Here is a 20,298-nt window from a genome sequence, read left to right on the forward strand (position 1 = left end):
AGGTGTGTGTTTACTGTGATCCAAGGTGGAAGAATATAATTTGGTTGTCATCATCAGGCATGGTGTTGACACAGCAGCAGTTTGTTGAGATCACATTGGGGCGCAAGACTGTCATCAACACCTCCTCCCACTGGTCCTGTCATATGTGTGCGTACTGGTAGCGAAGTCAGGTGCAGGAGAGCAGAGATTTGTGAACAGGCGCACACTTTATTTAGGCAAAAGTGCAAAACGCACAAAACAGTCACAAGAATTATGTTTAACAATAAACATCTTCGTGAAAAATAACACGGAAAAAACAAGCCAGTCTGGCGTGTCAACAATACACACGTAACACAAACAATCTTACAGAAAGATATGATGGGGAACAGAGGAATAAATACATGTAGATTGATTGGGGAATGAAAACCAGGTGTGCAGGGAACAAGACAAAACAAATGGATACATGAAAAATGGAGCGGCGATGGCTAGAAAGCCGGTGACGTCGCCCGCCGAACGCCGCCCGAACAAGGAGAGGAGCCGACTTCGGCGGAAGTCGTGACAGGTCCGGTAACTATGCCAACACAACAGGTTCATAGACATTGGAGTTTGATACCCCTGGTCAGGACTTCCCCGAGAAAGGTGGAGGGAAACATATTTGCTGATTTGTGTAAGGCACAAGATGAGTTAAGGAACACCCATGACCCCAAAATCCTTAGAAGAAAGATGTCAAGGTCAAAGGTGACTCACAGGTCCAAACTCGGCATTCTCTGCCTCATAGGTGTAATGGTCCAGGGCAATGAACTAGACTAGACCTTGTCAGACATGTTTTCTACACACACCCTGATCTGTCTCCTGGGAAAACAACTGCAGTGAAAGACAGTAAAAATATGATGTCAGGAAATGTAATAGACAGAGTTCAATTGGAGTTGACAAGTTTTAACATGTTAGTGTTGCATTCAAGGTAATTTAAAGACTGCTGCTGTATCAAAAGAGGCAACTATGGATAATAATTTTGCCAAATAAGTGATAACATACTATGTCGGATTGAGGCGAGCTGTACCAATCCACGTCACTCAGTATGGTTCAGTATTTAACAGCTTGCTGTCATTTAATGCCCAACCCTCGTCGTAGAGAGCTATCCTCCTGTAGGTTTTCACTTCATCCCTTACCTAACCTACTTCTACACATTCAGTATTGTTCCATCCTCTGTATAGAACCATATTTCTAACCAAATAAACAACGGTTGGACAAAGTCAATAACATGTCATCCTCTCTGCTTGATAAATATCATAATAACAATGCCTCCATACAGCGTCAAAGCAATTAGAGGAACTCTCAATACCACTAATGATTAAGTTAAGGGATGATTGATAGAAATCATGGTTACCTGCAGGAAGTTCCCAGAGTGCTGTGCATAGAGAGCCAAGGTACATGGAACAGAGTGGACTCCTGTACCGCCTATTTCTGTGAGATAAGCAGAGAACAACTTCCCGACCACATACTACAAGTGGGCCTGCATGGAGACAGGGATGGAGAGAGAGAAGATGGTTGGAGGTCATTCTCGTATATTGTAACAAAAATGAAGAAAATGCCTGAGTAAAAGTAATCAAATGTGTATTTCAAATAGACTGTATCTCAAAGTACGCAATTAGATCTTTACAATGTTGGCTGTTTAGTTCTGAGTTTGATCTCTCACGGCTCCCTCTCACCCCGTCTCAATCAAGGGCCTCTTCCCCAGTGAGGGCCTTCCCTGTCTGTTCTCCCCCTGCCTCTCCCTCCTCCACCACTCCCTCCCAGTCATGCTAGTCTTCCAAGACCTCCTTCTCTACTAACCCCTTGTTGATTTAGCCAGGTAGCTACAATAATCTTGGTTAAACCAAAGATACTGGTAACTTTTATATGTGGGTAAACATTAGATAGATAACTAGCTAACTAGCTAGCTGGCTAGTTAGCTTCCTCGCTGGCTGCTACAGTAGCTGACCTAACCTATGTAGCTTGCCTAATCAATAGCCTGCTTTTGATTAGGCAAGCTAGGTTAGTTGATTAGTTGGTTGGTTAGGTTCTTTACTGAAAAACTATTGAGCTTACCTTTTCATCATTGGTCATCATCCCTACTTCACCACCCTCACCTTGCATTTCACCGGCAAAATCCCGTAGATAACACAGCCACAAAGTCAAAACTGTCTGCATCATAAAAATTTGGGGAAACAAAAATGTGCTTGTTGGTCTTAATTTAAGGTTAGGGAAGGCATACGGTTAGCAGTGTGGTTAAGGTTAGGGTTAGGTTTAAAACCAGAGTTTAAGAAGATAAATTGTTTAAATAGGCGGGGTTTAGACATAATAATTCTGACTTTGTGCAAAACAAAACAAAATCTCTGCTTTTGAATTAATATTTTGTGTGCCGCAATGATATTCTGCTTTCTCAGTCACAATGCAACTCTAGTTTAATCTGCATGCCCCCGCTGCCTGTGTGCTTGCAGGACCCATCCTCTACTCGCTCGACTACATTCTGCGCTCTCGACTGGTCTGTGCACTCGTGGGACTCATCCTCTGCTTGCGGGACCCATCCTCTGCACTCTTGACTCAGTGTTTGCTTGCTCAATGATGTTTCATCTTGCTCGACAGCGCCATCTCGCACGCTGATTTGATGCCATACACCTTGGTGGTACATGCACTGCCTCACTGCGTGTGTGTGTGTGTGTGCGGGTGTGTGTGTGTGTGTGTGTGCGTGCGTGCATGCATGCGTATTATGGAAAACTGCAGTCTGTAAAAGAGCTTCTTTGTGTGGGTGGGTCTAGTTTTGCAGTAAACAGTGCATGAGATTTCTCTGGTGAAATGTTACTGATCAAATCAAATCAAATGTATTTATATAGCCCTTCTTACATCAGCTGATATATCAAAGTGCTGTACAGAAACCCAGCCTAAAACCCCAAACAGCAAGCAATACACGTGTAGAAGCACGGTGGCTAGGAAAAACTCCCTAGAAAGGCCAAAACCTAGGAAGAAACCTAGAGAGGAACCAGGATATGAGGGGTGGTCCTCTTCTGGCTGTGCCGGGTGGAGATTATAACAGAACATGGCAAAGATGTTCAAATGATCATGAATGACCAGCATGGTCAAATAATAATAATCACAGTAGTTGTCGAGGGTGCAACAAGTCAGCACCTCAGGAGTAAATGTCAGTTGGCTTTTCATAGCCGATCATTGAGAGTATCTCTACCGCTCCTGCTGTCTCTAGAGAGTTGAAAACAGCAGGTCTGGGACAGGTAGCACGTCCGGTGAACAGGTCAGGGTTCCATAGCCGCAGGCAGAACAGTTGAAACTGGAGCAGCAGCACGGCCAGGTGGACTGGGGACAGCAAGGAGTCATCATGCCAGGTAGTCCTGAGGCATGGTCCTAGGGCTCAGGTCCTCCAAGCGAGAGAAAGAAAGACAGAAAGAGAGAATTAGAGAGAGCATACTTAAATTCACACAGGACACAGGATAAGACAGGAGAAATACTCCAGATATAACAGACTGACCCTAGCCCCCTGACACATAAACTACTGCAGCTGATACTTAACACTTTCCCTGAGTCTTCCCACCTTCTCCACCTGGCCTCAATACCTTTATGCATCCCCAAAGCAGGAAAGGGCCAATTATCCTCTCACAAGATTTCAGAACTTCAAACTAACACATCAAACTTGATAAGGGGATGGGATGTTGAAAAAAATAGAGCTTTGGGAGAGGTTTCCATTCAGGGCATGTGTGTTCACTTTGACATGCCTTTTGTCCAAGCTGTGACTGCCTTGCTTGTTAGTTCAATAGAACTGCTGGAGGTTGTAAAACTCCTACTTGTGCTTATACTGAAGCAGAGTCATGTGGCAACAGAATCTTGTCTCAAATCAAATCAAATCAAATTGTTTTAGTCACATGCGCCGAATACAACAGGTGTAGACCTTACAGTGAAATGCTAACTTACGAGCCCCTAACCAACAGTGCAGTTTAAAAAAATACGGATAAGAATAAGAGATAAAAGTAACAAGTAATCAAAGAGCAGCAGTAAAAGATAACAATATATATAGGGGAGTGCCGGTACAGAGTCAATGTGCGGGGGCACCGGTTAGTTGAGGTACTATGTACATGTAGGTAGAGTTAATTAAAGTAACTATGCATAGATGACAACAGAGAGTGGCAGTGGTGTGGAGAGGGGGGGGGGGGGGGGGCAATGCAAATAGTCTGGTTATTAATTTGACTAGATGTTCAATAGTCTTATGGCTTGGGGGTAGAAACTGTTTAGAAGCCTCTTGGACCTAGACTTGGCGCTCCGGTACCGCTCTCCGTGTGGTAGCAGTGAGAACAGTCTATGAATAGGGTAGCTGGAGTCTTTGACAATTTTTAGGGCCTTCCTCTGACACCGCCTGGTATAGAGGTCCTGGATGGCAGGAAGCTTGGCCCCAGTGATGTACTGGGCCATTCGCATTACCCTCTGTAGTGCCTTGCAGTCAGAGGCCGAGCAGTTGCCATACCATTTACATTTAAGTCATTTAGCAGACGCTCTTATCCAGAGCGACTTACAAATTGGAAAGTTCATACATATTCATCCTGGTCCCCCCGTGGGAATTGAACCCTGGTCCCCCCGTGGGAATTGAACCCACAACCCTGGCGTTGCAAGCGCCATGCTCTACCAACTGAGCCACACGGGACCACGGCAGTGTTGCCAGGCAGTGTTGCAACCAGTCAGGATGCTCTCGATGGTGCAGCATCTCATCTAAGTGATACTTATTGCATTGTAGGCTGACTTGCACAATGTTTTCGTTTGCTTGTCATGACAGGAGCTGTCCTTTTGTCTGGTGCTGAAAAGCATTCACTGGTCCCTTGGAGAGCGCCATTCAACTTTCAGTCATTCCTCAATGTTAATACGATTTAGTCTCAGAACATTATAAACTTTCATTAAAATTGTGTTTGATATCATCATGTTATATTAGTCGCTTTACTTATGTAGTAAATAAATGTTAGTTGTTGTTATTTCACTCATTTTTTCTTCATGTGGTTTTGTTTGTCTCTCCACCTAAAAGGAACTAAGTGATCTCATTTATTAAATATCATGTAGTCATTGCGCTGGCGCAGACAGAGCGAGCCTAGTCAAATGCAACTTGGACATGGCCCTCCGCAGGCAACGATAGCCTTCAACATTACATACACAGAACAGAAAGACGCCAGACTGATTCCGTCATCATGTTTAAACTGCAGGCGAAGACTCATGTGAAACAATACAATAAGCCACTTTCCCGAAGTCATTTTCCCTTTCAGTTATCGTCAACATGGTTTAACATTCGCTTTTCCCTTGTGCGGGGTACCCCCATGAGAGGTAGAGAAAAATATAAAATAGTTTATTTTCCCTATGAGTTGTATCTACAGCTGTGTTTATATTTTTATATTGTCCCTCAATCGTTCTCATAATCAATGCAATACTCCTTCTGTCGTTGACGAGTATAACAATTTCTTGATCAATATAGCATTTCAGAAAGTCCTCTCTTATCTCTCTTCATGCATGATCGATATCCCCCAAAAATTACTTTTGGGTTCATCAGGCTTTCACGTGAGGGTAAGAAACTTGCATTGCGCCTCTGCCGTGGTTCTTTGAATCCAGATGTTAGATTTTCGTGCTGTTATTATTCCTTCTTCATTGGCAATTCTTCACAGCGTCCAAAATCTAAGTAATGTTGATAAAAGAATTGGTGGTCCGTGTCCTCTCGAACATTGGGGCGTCATCCGCTACGGTGTCTACTCGAGCGGAGTCCACCTGTAAAACACCTCCGGAGCGGGAAAACTACTCTGCCACAGTCACATGGTGGGGAGGCAGGCTCGAGCGCGACGATTGGAAATCTGGAGATACGTTAATCTGTGATTGGGGCCCGGAGGGAGGAGTCTGCTGAAAAGGAGCGGGCGGGAGCATTGCGCGTCCGAGCCTATGTGTTTCAGCTCTAATATCTCACATATCAATAATTCAACGCGCAAGAAGAAGACCCCGCGCTATGTATTCAACTGCGCTTCAACTCGACAAGGGCCTCGTACCGCTCTCGACTGGTTATTCGATTACGGAGTGACAAGAAAACGCGGGGAGGCTTGAGCCGAGAGGGGGGGGAAAAGTTAACAGTGGGAACGACTGGGTAAAGGGGGACTTTTCATTAAAAAAATAAAAAATAAACGGGTAAACCAAACCTGTCTTTGACCTTTTCAAATACTTAGAGAAACACACAAGAGGTTTAATTCAAGAAACGAAAGGGAGTTGGTCATTTTAATAGGCTGAATTTTGCGGAAGAGAAGAAGTACTATATTATCTATCGGAGAAATCAGAAAACGTTCCCTTTCTTTGTGCGGGATACAGCAACGAAGTGCATAGTGAAGTTGCCGTAATGTTGACGCTCCTACTGGGTGCAGTGTGGCTAGTGACTCTAGTGAACGCTCAAAACGAGACGGAACCCATCGTACTCGAGGGGAAATGTCTGGTTGTTTGCGATTCCAACCCAACTTCGGATCCCACCGGGACGGCGCTCGGGATATCGGTGCGCTCCGGTAGCGCCAAAGTGGCTTTTTCCGCGGTGAGAAACACAAACCACGAGCCCTCGGAGATGAGTAACCGGACTATGGTTATCTACTTTGACCAGGTAACTTTCACTGAACTGTCTGTCTGCTATATCATACTATATGGCTGCCTTGGTCATGGGGAGCGAGTGTCTGGAGGGGGTTTGGATGACTGTTGTAAATCTATAAAAAAGCTCACTGGCTATTCTATTCGTGAGGTGGAGAATGGAGGCTCGCTGTTTTAGATGTATATATTAGATGTATAGATAAAGACAGGTGAAAGTAGTCAGCCTTTGAATATTTAAGTTCCTTTTGATGATATGAAATGAAGTCTGACATCTCTCCAAATAATGTAATACCATGTCATGAGGGTGAAGTCTTAATCCATGCTACTCCATATCTCAAAAGGTTAATCGCCGCCAAATGGCTATTCAATTAAATTAAATGTTTCTGCTTGGGCGGATTTTGATCTCACAAAATTAGTAATTTGAGCCTCAAAACTTCATCGATGGATTCATTCCAAAATTGATTAACTTGGTTTCTGTAATTGTTTTAATTTTAAACTAACAAAGTTATAGTCAAATGCCATCTGAGCTACAATATATCAGGCTGCATTGCGTGATTTCCTTTTAACTTTGTAATTGAAAGACATTATAAAGCATTTATACTATGACAACGACGAATGTCTTTGATGTTAGTGTGTCTTTTCCCTTTTCACATTCTTTCTCTCTTCCCCAGATACTTGTAAACGTTGGTAAGAATTTCGACGAGGAAAGGAGCAATTTCATCGCACCGCGCAAAGGGATTTACAGTTTTAATTTTCACGTGGTGAAAGTGTATAATCGCCAAACGATCCAGGTCAGTCCACTGTAAGCCTACAAATAATGAATACTTTATTTAATATGTGTGTGTGTGTGTGTGTGTGTGTGTGTGTGTGTGTGCGCGCGCGCGCGCATGCGTGTGCGTCACGCACACCCGCTGGTAGACCTCATACAAGTTGAATACACTTAGTACATTCAAAAACGATTCCCCTAGAAATAATTTGTAGATTTGTGAAATGTCATTCCCCAGATAAAATGGTCGTTTGCAGATGAAAGTCAGCCACTGCATCATAATTAATCGATAAGCGTATGGAGACATTTTGGCGCAGGAACAGCCAGTTAGCCAGTACAGTAGCTGCGGGTGCAGTTTCTGGACCTTGGACAGCGGCAGCGTAGAACTCCTCTGTCCTGCTGCGTGACTTGGCGTCTGCATTTGACAGCAAGTGAAAAGTCTAAACAGGTCCAAATAGACCAAACCCAAACAGCTTCACATACACATATACATATTTTGCCGCGCAAATCCATCGAGCAGCGACTCACAACTCATGTTTCCCATGCAAGAAACACAAATGGAGAAGCCTAATCCTTTGATGCGTTAAATAAGCGAATACACTTGATCAGATGTAACCCTCTTTAAATAACATTTAACACAGACAACGTGGCTTTTAAAACCAGCCCCTCTTAATTAGATTGCATATTTCACTAATTAAACCCTGGTCTAATTATGCAGTGAAATCCACAGGGCTACAGTATTACATTCTCATATTTATCTCATATTGGAAGCTAAATTAATTAATTGAAAACAAACCAGGCAAGCAAAATTAAAATGAAAAGCCCTGTAAAACCATATTCATCCATTATGTCATTGAGTCCAACTAACCATAAACAGAGGTACAAATTACAGACACCTGTCTCAAGCAACTAACTACAGTACACTAAAACATATTTCACTGTTAATTATTTTGTCACAAAAGATATAATTACTTTAAGATAACAAATGTAGCATCCTCCATATATCTGGAAATCAAATAACAAAGAGGAGAGGATTCACAGCTCAGTTCAGCTCTGATACACTAGTCCAACAGCCACAACTGCTGTGTTAAAAACTCACACTGTTTGATTGCCTTAGAGCAGTTTGTCATGTGGATACAGAGGGAGGGAAGAAGGGGGGTGGGAGGGAGGGAGGGAGAGAGAGAGAGTAACAGTAACATAGATTTACATGGATTGGTTGAGATAGAGATTGAAAACGTTCCAGTTTCTTTCTAGAAGGATGTGGACACAGGAGTGTCTTACAACTCCAGTGTTTTGCTATTGAAGGAGGAATACAGGCATTACCATCTTGAAACATCCATAAATAGCTCACCTCCTCATAAGCATACACCATGGTCATTGAGTGTTACATATGAGCCCCAACTACAAAGTACTGAACCCTGAAAAAATCTATTACCCAACTAATCAATAACAGTAGTTTAGTATGAGTCCCTATACTAGTGATGGAATTTCAGGATTTTGGGCACTGGCCAGAGGGGCATGTAGACCACAGTTTTTACTAGCCTTGGTCCAAAATCTGTGCTAGTTGGGCATATTTTCTACTAGCCCGTGTCTGAAAGGTACTAGGCTCGTGCTTGCGGACTTTAGCGGGCTAGCTTAATTTCATTTATGTAAGAGTAGGCAAACAGCCATTCAAACTGACAGTGAGATATGAAGGCTACAGAACCTCACACTATACGGGATGGGGGCTCTTGAGATCATCCTCCACATGCATTAAAGGGAAATTTCACAATTCTTCAACTTCATATTAATAATCTCCAGCATCACCCCAACATCAACATCTGTGAAAATGGCACGTTTCTATGTTTTGTAGTTAAAAAAAAGGCAGAAGAAGTTAAGTCTTTCCATGACATCATCAACCAATTAGTAGACAATTAGTAGGCAATTGGTAGGCAATACCTACTCACAATTGGTCAAACTCACACGATGCACACCGATGATGTCATTGGAAACACTTATCTTCCTTAATCTTTTTTACTACAAAACATAGAAACGTGCCATTTTCACAGATGTTGATGTTGAGGTGATGCTGGAGATTATTAATATGAAGTAGACGTTTCCCTTTAAAAGAGAAGTGAATGTGTAGATTGCATAAGGTATTGAATCATGTGAGCACATGAGTGTTTATTATGAGCCACCATAACCGCTGTAAAAATATGTGCATTTTATTAACAATCTTCTCCATGAGTCTTTGATCAAGTAAAAAAAAATTTTTTTTAAGTGCACCATACTTTTAAAGATTACTTCTCTCAAAAACATGACATTTCTAAATATATCCTTGCTGCCCACTGGCCAGTCATTGTGTCTCCCTTCACCGAGTAGAGAGAAAGTGGTCTGTTGTCACGTCACTGCTGTCGTCTGTCTGTTTGGACAGGAAATGATGTGTCATGAGAGGAGGATGTCTTCTTTTTCATTACAGCTAAGTGCTGCATTAAACTGTGGGCGGAAACACACTCACCAAATATATATCTAAAGCTTCTCTCTCTGGGCTTAATTGGGTGCTTACGCGTTAATGAATTCAGCAGCTCAATGGAATGCTGACACCATGCACCAGCCTTTATGCCATTTACACATTACACTGTAATTTGCAGTGGCTGGCATGATTGAGTGGTGGTGTTTTTGGGGAAGGGGTGGTGATTATCAGACTCAGTGATCAGACTCACAGAGAACACTGAACACAGGGCTCAGTCAGGCGGTGAGTTGGTACACGTGGTCTGTGTTCCTCACCCTCTCACCCTTCTTCCTAGCCTCCCCCTCATTACTCTGCTGAGAACAGGACCATCCTGCCACTGTTCTGTCACTAGTTTATTAGTTCCATACATCACTGCCACAGAAGAGGGATGTGCCCCAGTTTGACCATCCAGCTGAACGAGGTTCCCTCTCCCCTCCTCAGTGTAGGTGGGATGGTGCTGGTGTTGGTGCTGGGCTGAGGGTGGGGCTGGGTGGGAGCTGAGTGAGTCTCCCCTGGGCCCTGGCTGGGTGGGAGTGATGTATGTAGAGGCTTGGGCTTCCTCCCGTCCACCTCCATGCTCACTGTGGACTCATTTAGCACACTGAACAGAGGCTGCTCTGTCCTGCCTCTCTTAGATGACATCTCTCTCGCTCTATCTCGCTCTAAAACCTAGCACCTCTTAATCTTTCAGGCCTAAGATGAGTGTTTTGATCTCTTTTATGCACTCATATGCATGATTTAGATGGTGTCTATTTGAATGGTAAGGGCATGTATCAGTCAATGGGTGTTTTTACGCTTTACTCTTAAACTCGGCACAAGGAGGGTGAACCGTGAATGAGTCTGAATGAGTGAAATGATGTAATGTTCATGTCTGTGTCCTCTGTGTTCTAGTATTGCCTGTAGGGTGTGCTTGTGTGTGTGTGTGTGTGTGTGTGTGTGTGTGTGTGTGTGTGTGTGTGTGTGTGTGTGTGTGTGTGTGTGTGTGTGTGTGTGTGTGTGTGTGTGTGTGTGTGTGTGTGTGTGTGTGTGTGTGTGGAGCTGTGGGTGTATTTAACCATCTGTAACTGTAGTACATGTCATCTCCTGTAGGTAAGCCTGATGCATAATGGATGGCCTGTGATCTCGGCCTTCGCTGGGGACCAGGATGTGACTCGTGAGGCTGCCAGTAACGGAGTGCTGATCCAAATGGAGAAGGGGGACCGAGCCTACCTCAAACTGGAGAGAGGAAACCTCATGGGGGGCTGGAAGTACTCCACGTTCTCTGGGTTCCTGGTCTTCCCCATGTAGAAGAGAGGAGACTGGGGGGACTAATTCTTCTGAGCTCGGCTGCTTGGGAGACTGGAGACAGAGAGAGAGAGATGATGAAAGATAGAAAGAGGGAGAAGAGGAGAGAAAAAGATATGGGAGAGAAAGTTAAAGAGATGAGTAGGGTATAATTGGTTGGGCAGGCTCTCCAACACACTCACTCACTCCGCTGCCTGACTACAGCTCTGGACAGCCAAAACTTTTTTATCCTCAGAAATACTATCATTTAAAAATGTTAAAGAGAGTAAAACCTAGAGGCCAAGTCCACCCCTTCCCTCACATCATCTCTTTCTGCATCTGCTTTGAGGAATGTGTCTATATTATCTACAGTGTCAAAGAGCTGCATCAACCATGTTTCCACATTCTGTATGGCCATCCCCATCTATTTTCTGTGACTCCATTTTTATTTTTTTTATGTCTGTGTACAGTCTGACAATACATTTTCTACATCCCATCCACTTCTGTCATTTCAATTCCAGACAGATACAGTACTGTACCATCAAGTCCTCCTCACTCCCCACCCCATTTCTTAATGTTTATTGATCCCCTGTTCAATACTCCTTCTGTCCTTTACTCCTCTCCTGTTCTTTTATCCTCCCCTCTGCTGCTCTTCTTTCTAGCCTTCTCCACCCAGTAAGGATTGGTTTGTCATGATTGCTTTGTCATGATTGGAGGATTGCTGAAACTCTAAAGACTCCTGCTGTATACTGGATATATATAAAATCTGAAAGTTTCTATATGATATAATATGTGATTAACAGAATCTGGTTGAATATCTGTGTTTGCGTATTTTAATGTTAAAACTTAGTGATTGTGTGTGGATTATGAGGCTGCCCTTAACTACTGATGCTTCTTGTTCTTGTTTCGGTCGAAATGTGGCTAAACTGAAACTATACCAGAAAAACTATAAAGGAATTTTATTCTGATTATTAACTGTAAAATACATGTGAATATTTAGAAGAGACAAATCCTCCCTTTTATTTACCAATCAATCAATTTATCTATTGTTTTTTATTTGCTTTTATCCAATAAAATATACGTGGTACTTTTATTTTTCTTAAACCTAATCCGAAACTCTCATTGCGATTAATTTGCTGAAACCTAGTGGGCATAACCTCTATGACCGTCTCTCTATCCATCTCCCCATCTTCCAATCAATTCCAAACGTTGGCTGGAGTAAGTGATGATCAAGATGTAATGTGTTGAGAGCCAAAGATCCACGTTGATGTTCTTTATGTGTGATTGGCAGTGTGTGTTGTTCCCAGTGACGTTGTGCTGCCTGCCTGGCCCAAGATCCGTTGTAGAGAGAGAGATTCAGTCTGGTGATTGGGGGCTTCCACCACTCTTCTATTACTGCTGCTCACTCTCAAGACTTTAATGAGCTCCTGGGGGGAAATTAGTGCTGGTATAATAAGCTCTACTGCTTATACAAAGATCATGTTGTGTTCATTTCTCCCATTTTCTCTTTTGCTCTCTTCATTCCCCTTTTCTCACACTTTCTACTTCCTAATGATACACATTTAAAGAGAAAGGAATGGAATCTTGACCGTGTGATTTGTTTTATGTCTTAATGATTACATAATCTTGTTTATCTAGGTATTTATGGGTAACCTTTTGGTGTGACCTTTAAAAAAAATCTGTTTATCACCTAATAGTTTATGAATTTAGCTTGTGCGTACAGGGCTTTTGTTGCTGTGCGGTCAATCCAAGGTCTACTTCCTCTAACATAATTTGATTGAGGGAGATGGACTGAAATGTAATTGTCTACAGCATGTCACAGCCTAGCAAGCAGGGTGGTGGGGAGACAGCCAGGCTGGCACCCACCCTACCTCACCCCTCTGCCCTCCCTCATCTTTTATCTCAATGTCAGGGAAACAGCTGACAAGGAAAATGAGGCCCATGTATGGAAATGTACCCAGATTTCCTGCTGGCCTCCACACTTTTCACGTAGTAATCTCATATCACAAGACAGGGGCAATGGAAGAAGAGATTCCGCCCTGCTTCATACACCCTACTCACCCCATGACACTTACCCCCTCTCACCATGATCCAGTTCACCCTTTTGCTTTCATATGTTTCACACGTGTATGTATAGGCCTACCATATGTGCTGTGCATTGTAAAAAAAAAAAAGAAGTATATTTCATGGTGCAAAGTGGGTGAGGAAAGATTGTCATCAGAGATTTAGAATATAGTGAGAGTGTGCACATGAGCTGACTTGTGAGTGATATGTGTTTGGAGATGATATGAGTTTTGCGATCCATGGAGTGAGCTGAGAGGAGGGGTGCATAACCTTTGGCTGTTTGGGAAGTTGATATTATTCTGACATGACTGACTGAATGTGCCATATGCACTGATTTTACTAGGCTGGTGGAGAGAGATGAACTGAGCGATGAGAGATAGGGTTAGAAAACTAGCTTCATTTGTTTACATGTAACTTATTCATTGCTTCATGTATAAATATTTCAGTGGATGTTCTGATTCTGTAACATGTAGTTTCAGTGTTGGCAGTGAAGCGTCAAAGAGGGCAGAAAAAGAGTGGAGAGTGGCAACCAGAGTGGCAGCCGTATCTAGTGGTAGTAGTCTGGGCAGTGTGGTGGTAGTAGTCTGGGCAGTGTGGTGGTAGTAGTCTGGGCAGTGTGGTGCTAGTAGTCTGGGCAGTGTGGTGGTAGTAGTCTGGGCAGTGCGTGTTGCCACCGTGCTGCCCCCATTAGTATCCACTGGCAGACGACCCAGCCGTTTGTGTTGTGACACTAATGAGAGAGAGAGAGATGTGCTATTTTTCTGTTCGACCTACCATGGAACAGGTGGGGCTCACAGGAATAAAGTGATATGACATTTTTTTTGTGTGGTGTAAACTACATTTGTAGAGGGTAAGGAGATGCTTGTGATGGAGCTGTTGGTAAGGCCTGTAGTGGAGGTTAGGTCTACCAGAACTAGGGAAAGATCCTGTCCAGGTGCTGAATTACATTTGAAATATTGTATATTATGTGTATTTACTCCGCCCACTCACTCTATGTGTGTGTGTGAGGGTCAGTGATATAGTAGCCAATGTGCTGTCTGAGGATATGGGCTAATGATTATTTATCGTTGTGAAACCGGGTGAGATTCGGTTGGCCACTGTCATTTGTTTTATCGCATAAACCAGCAGACGGGCACATTCCCGGTCCATTGACTGGAGTGATTCATGCGATCCATCTTTTCTGCTCTTGCAAATTTCGAACGCGGCCCTAGAACAACGACGTCAGGGAAGAGCAGAGCCTTAAAGTAACAGGGATAGAACGGCCATACCGTAGCTCTCGTCATTAGGAGAGCTACCGTATGGCCGTTCAGCTAATGATCAATAGATGGGATAGGCCTACATACAGTAGGTGACAATCAAACCGCACACAAGTCTACACACACGCAAATGCACTATTGTACACACCATACACGCGCACACACAGACACACTCACTACTTAATTGTACTACTACCTCAATTTTAGCTTTTATTTTTCGATGACAGCACTTCTTATGTAATATTATAACAAGCAATGCAGATTTACAAATACGTTTAAAGAACACTTAAATTTGTGCGTTATTAGCCTACTTTGCCTATAATGCAAAACACTATATTCCAATACCGACATTGAAAGGTGGATCATATTCAAAGATATTGATGGTTTGAGTCCAAGGAGAATCCGGCATGGGAAGGTATCCACATAGACGTGACCTCCAGAACACTCTGATCAGGCTTCAGACAGTGTAGACTACAGTATGTTATTTAAAACTACACTCATAATTGCTGAGCCAGGAATAGACTGCCTGACATGCCATGTCATATTGTGGCTAATTGGCAAAAACACACTGTTGCTGTACTCGCAAATAAAACACAGTTAAAGGAGAGGAAATACAATTACTGGAGAAACATGTCAGGCTCATTTTAGTGTAGAGTCTACATAAGTGGCTCCGTGTATTGAATATGAATTGCATTGAGTAATTGTAAATACTGGTACAGAGGAATGTTTTCTCTAGAGAGCTGCACTTTGGTCCCAGCTCCCTGAAGGATTAGGCTCGAAGAAATGTCGCTCTAAAGTATGTTGAGTTAATAGCAGAGACACTGAAATCACATTTGAAGTAATAGTTGTATAAAATATGCCCACTTGCAAAGTTATACATAGGCCTAGCTATTATATTGCTGTCATAGTAGGCCACACTGAGATACAGACCAGGGCTATGTGAGTTATGGTTTGAATCTTGATTCATAATGTGAATCTAATAGATTATCACATGAATGGTTTGCAGCTCATCCAATTAATTTGATAAATACATTTTGTGGAATATAATCGAGAGGCAGTGGACTAACACATAGTCTACTTAAAATGAATAGCCTAATATGATACTCTACAGGCCTACTAACAATTACATTAATCTATTCATTTTGCAGGTCAATTTGTTCATAAATATCCACAACTGATCGATTAAATTGATTAGAGGGAATATGACAAGCAGTTGTTTAGAGGGCATATCAGTCTTCCCCAAAATCCTTCCCCCAAATTGCTCAGTGAGCACATCAATAGAGTTTCCCTCTCCTCTCACAATCCTAGCACGCTGAGGGGATGCGCAGTCACTCGCCCGGTCCATCATAGCCAATTTTACACTAAATTAGTCTCCAAGCAAGCTCGATAAAGACAGACTCGAGTTGGCAACCCGTGTGAGTGTAAACATGATTGTTTCTAGGAAGTGGCTTCAAATTTGGGGACAGTGACAAGCAATTATTGGCCAAGTTAACAGTGCAATTCTTCAAATGCTGTGGTTAAAAGATAGGCGGAGAGCAAGCGCAGCCATTAAAAGGGAAAGTGGCGAGACACCACAGATTGAATCTTAATTGCCGTATGCGGGACCATATTAAGGATGTTTACTTTTACTGTGATGCTCGGGCGAGATGGGAGTAATTATACCGGTTCTGAAATTAAGTTAACAGCCCGCTGGATTTGATCTGTTTACTGCTGTAGCGATTGTGAGTCGGGATTGTAGGGATTGTGAGCGTATGGTAGTGGTTTTGACACCACTCTCAATTTTCTGAGGTTATTTGAAAACCTAACCGGCAGAGACAATTACGCACGCTTTCGGCACTCAGAAGAGATTGTTTTGAACGTGCCCATGATTGTTCCGTTTTCCATATTTACCTTATCAAGTCCGTAAACTATAGTATAGTGGGGTTCATGTAGATGTATCTTTTCTGGCTTTTACACAGGTTCATTGGTAAATACATGTGTATTATCCTACGCATCGATTCGTTGGAACTACGCGTAACAACGAGTTGTTAATCGCCTGCCACGTCCCACATTGGTAAACACTCTTAATTCGCATAATCAACTAAATTAGATTATCTTCTAAATGTATTCGTTTCATTGTGGCTTTTTAATATACCGTGCTCTATGTGGAGAATAACGGCTGATACATAGAAGACCGGACCGCCAGGTAACACTTTTTGATTTTGTGATAAACCACGCTGTTTCGTGCGTAATGGGTGCTGTCGGAATTATGGAATCTGCTTCAGGGCGCAGTGCCAAATACAGTTATGACATGATTAACCTATTGTCATCCATATAGCATTATAGTTGTGTTATCTTTTTTTATCGGAATAGGCCCTCTTCTCTGAGTGGTGGAGATGGAGTGTCTCGCCCGGGTTCAGGTGGCTTTTAGCCCATTCTCTTGCGCACGTACTTGTGATCAAATTCCAATTAACATTATTGCTTCTTTATTTCTATTTGTACTTATCCCAGGCCCCTATCATCACAATCACGACGCCAGAGCTACAGAAAAGATTGAAAAGTCCGCTGAGATCAGGTAAGAGGATGAAAACAGTGGGAGGAAGAGACGCTCGAGGGGATTCCCATCACTTCTCAACTTGGCAGTGTGTCACCTGGGTCTCGAGGCACGTTGTTGCCTTTTTTGATCAGAAAGGACACCATTTCGTTTTCACTACTCCTACTGCACCTGTTCATGTCGCTTACCAGCTTTATACCAACGGTTTAGGCCTAAGTGTAGCCTAGTTCCTCTATGCTAACTGGAAACCAAACACGATGACAATAGAGGCGATGCATAACAAGCATCATCAAAGGAGGATAAACTATCAGTTATTGCTTTCTTGTGAGCCTCGGCACTAGAATATTGTGCCCCAGGCGTGCCTTTCATCGGGGAAATAAAGCGGCAAACCACAGGGATTATTAACATGATTTACAAAATGGTCGAACACAACACTGTAAACTGCTAGAAAACCTGGGGAATCGATGTTGCTGTGGACTGTCTCTCCTGATAAGTTTCGATGTATTTCCTCTCATTTCTTCCCGAGAAGTATAGGCTATGTGCATCCTGCGTAAATATGGTGGTAATTTTGGAATAGATGGTGTTAATTTGTGCCCCAAAATCTTATTTTAGCTTTCCAATAGGCAGTGTAACAGGTGCTACTGATATGTGACAATCTCACCACAGAAACACTCTTTCCTACCGATGAGTCCAGATCAGGAAGATACTAATTGTGTTCCTTTTCTCACATTACTCCGTCACAAACTAATAGCATCACAGCCATTACCAAAAGATGTGGGATTTACAGATGTCACCAACTTCTGTAGTGTTCTTGCTTCTTGTGTAGGTCTCTTCCGTTTAAAGTGTGTTTTCCAAGTGCCTAGTGATAGAGCATGAGACAGCTTCTGTCCACTGACTGCCCTGTGGTGCTGAACGTTAGGTCTCGGAAAATCCTTACTGTGCTTATGTCAACGGTATTGAAATCTCAGACCGCCTCTTTACATTGGGCCTTCTGTGTGTGTTTGTGTGTGTGAGTGTGTGTGTTTGTGTGTGTGAGTGTGAGTGTGAGTGTGTGTGTGTGTGTGTGTGTGTGTGTTTGTGTGTGTGTGTGTGTGTGTGTGTGTGTGTGTGTGTGTGTGTGTGTGTGTGTGTGTGTGTGTGTGTGTGTGTGTGTTTGTGTTTGTGTGGGTGTTTGTGTGTGTGTGTGTGTGTTTGTGCGTGTGCGTGAGAGCATGGGTGTGCATGTAAGTATGTGAAAGAGTGTGAGAGCACATTTGCTGAGTGGTTCAGTAATTCGGAGGAATAGGGTTATTTTAAATGAAGCTAAACACATAGACCATTACAATATTACATTTATTGCCCTGCGATTCCTCCTAGAGCTCTTAAGGAGCTGTAAAACTGTCTCTGCGCCTGAATTTGTCATTGCTATAAAGGCCTACAAATCTATAAGTCATAAAATATGGATAGAGGTAAATAGATGAGCAGCTGCACACAGAACAGAGGGCAATGATATGACTTATTATGACTGAATATGTAGTCTTTATATAATGACGCTGAAGACATAGAGAGAAAGTGTGGGTGGGTGGGGAGGAAAGGATTCAGATGTGGCTTAGTTGACTGTTTGGAATCTTTGCTATTGTTTATCTTTTACTAAGTTTCCATCCTCATGCAGCCCTATGACAATTTGATTAATAAGATAATCAGAAATTAATATATTTCATTAGGAGTAAAATTCAAAATGATAACACATTATAATCCTCTACTTTTCTCTAACGTTTAATTAAGCTCTACATCCATAATGCTTATTCCGTGGCTATAATAAATTATCAAAATTGCATGTCAAATTCCTTATAATGTGTTATTATCATCACACAATGATCATCAGCCATTTAGAGTTTAGAAAAATTGTCACATATGAAGACATAACATATTGTATTATGATTTCATTATTAAATATCAAAAGGGCTCAAAATGCTTATGACAAGTTATAATCTATTATACCTGTGGCTTTAATAAAGAGTTACCCAATTTACAATATCATATACGTTTAACATATGAATAATGCTGGTTAAACTATGTTTCATATTGTTTAAGGTCTTGACCATGTTTTCAGTGATAAGAGGGGTTATCACCCCATGAATAAAGTCATCACATGCTGTGAATGAACTTCTACAGAACGGTATGTGTAGATTGCAGAAGCTTCAGTTTCCATGGATGTGTCCTTGAGGCAGAGCCGTAGACAAAGTCCTCACTAGATGGTGTGCCTACTGGAGTGGCTGACTCCCTCCCACGGCAGGGAGGAGAGGATGGTCATGTATAGCAGCACGTTTCTGAACACACTGACCCTGCTCCCCATCACCCCTCACACACGCAGCCCATCTAAGAAAAGAGACAGCACCATTGAAGATGATGAAAACTCACCATCTGACATTTAGTAACCTTTCAATAAAGACAAATGGAGATGTAAGAGTGCGGGCGTAGAAAGGATAGAGAGAAAGAGAGGGGAGGGGAAGGGGAGACCTGTATGTGGCATTCTTATTTCCTCACTCCTAGGCCGGCCTTGTTTCCGCCCCTCTCATTGGTGACGGACTATAGAACGGAAGCCATTCAACGCATCTGGTGTGTGTGTCTGTGTGTGTGAGTGTGTGTGTGTTCATCTTGCCATATACAATAAAATATAGTAGAAAGAGGAGGAAGGGAAGCGCTAATAAGGTACACAATAGTACATTTTGGTAGATAGAAGGTTCTCTTTGGTAAAAGGGGTAAATTGGTCATCAAAAAGAAAGGAGGACCAAGGCTCTCTTCATATAATTAATTAAAATGCGAAGGCCATGCAGCCGAAACGCGTCGGTTTTTAAAACTTTGTTTCTATTGAACATGCCATACTAATAAAGGCATTTTAATGAATTATATGAAGAGTGCCTTGGTCCTCCTTTCTTTTTGATGATACAATAAAATATAATTCATTTCAGCAGAGTTACAGTCACTTCAGCAGTTTACCGTCATTTCAGCAGAATTTACATTAATTTCAGAAGAGTTTACAGTCATTTCAGCAGTTTGCAGTTCACATTATTCTCTATCCAAACTATTTAGAATCACATCACATGGAAATGCCTAATAAAGTGATCTGAAATTAAAGTAAAATGTTTGTCTTTTTTTCTCTTCCACAGTGGCTGATGATCATATTGTCTTTATTGCTAGAGTGTGTGTAGTGATGTGCTGCATGCTGATTACTGATGTTTCACTTTAGAGACCAGCTCGTTAATACTTGTGCCAGCACACAGTTGATCAGCTGAGGGGGTAGGGAGGAGAGAGAGAGAGAGAGAGAGGGAGG

The 20,298-nt window shown here is 42.5% G+C and overlaps 1 protein-coding gene across 1 annotated transcript; it reads left to right on the plus strand.

The window, feature by feature from the left end:
- Positions 1-6,376: 6,376 nt before the first annotated feature.
- On the plus strand, positions 6,377-11,156 carry LOC120053441 (cerebellin-1). Its single transcript, XM_039000565.1, has 3 exons — positions 6,377-6,628; positions 7,284-7,403; positions 10,959-11,156. Exons 1-3 carry the CDS (start codon positions 6,377-6,379, stop codon positions 11,154-11,156), a joined length of 570 nt encoding a protein of 189 aa, XP_038856493.1.
- The last annotated feature ends 9,142 nt before the right edge of the window (positions 11,157-20,298 follow it).

Source organism: Salvelinus namaycush, chromosome 9 (genome assembly GCF_016432855.1).
Source record: "Salvelinus namaycush isolate Seneca chromosome 9, SaNama_1.0, whole genome shotgun sequence".
Lineage (NCBI taxonomy): Eukaryota > Metazoa > Chordata > Actinopteri > Salmoniformes > Salmonidae > Salvelinus > Salvelinus namaycush.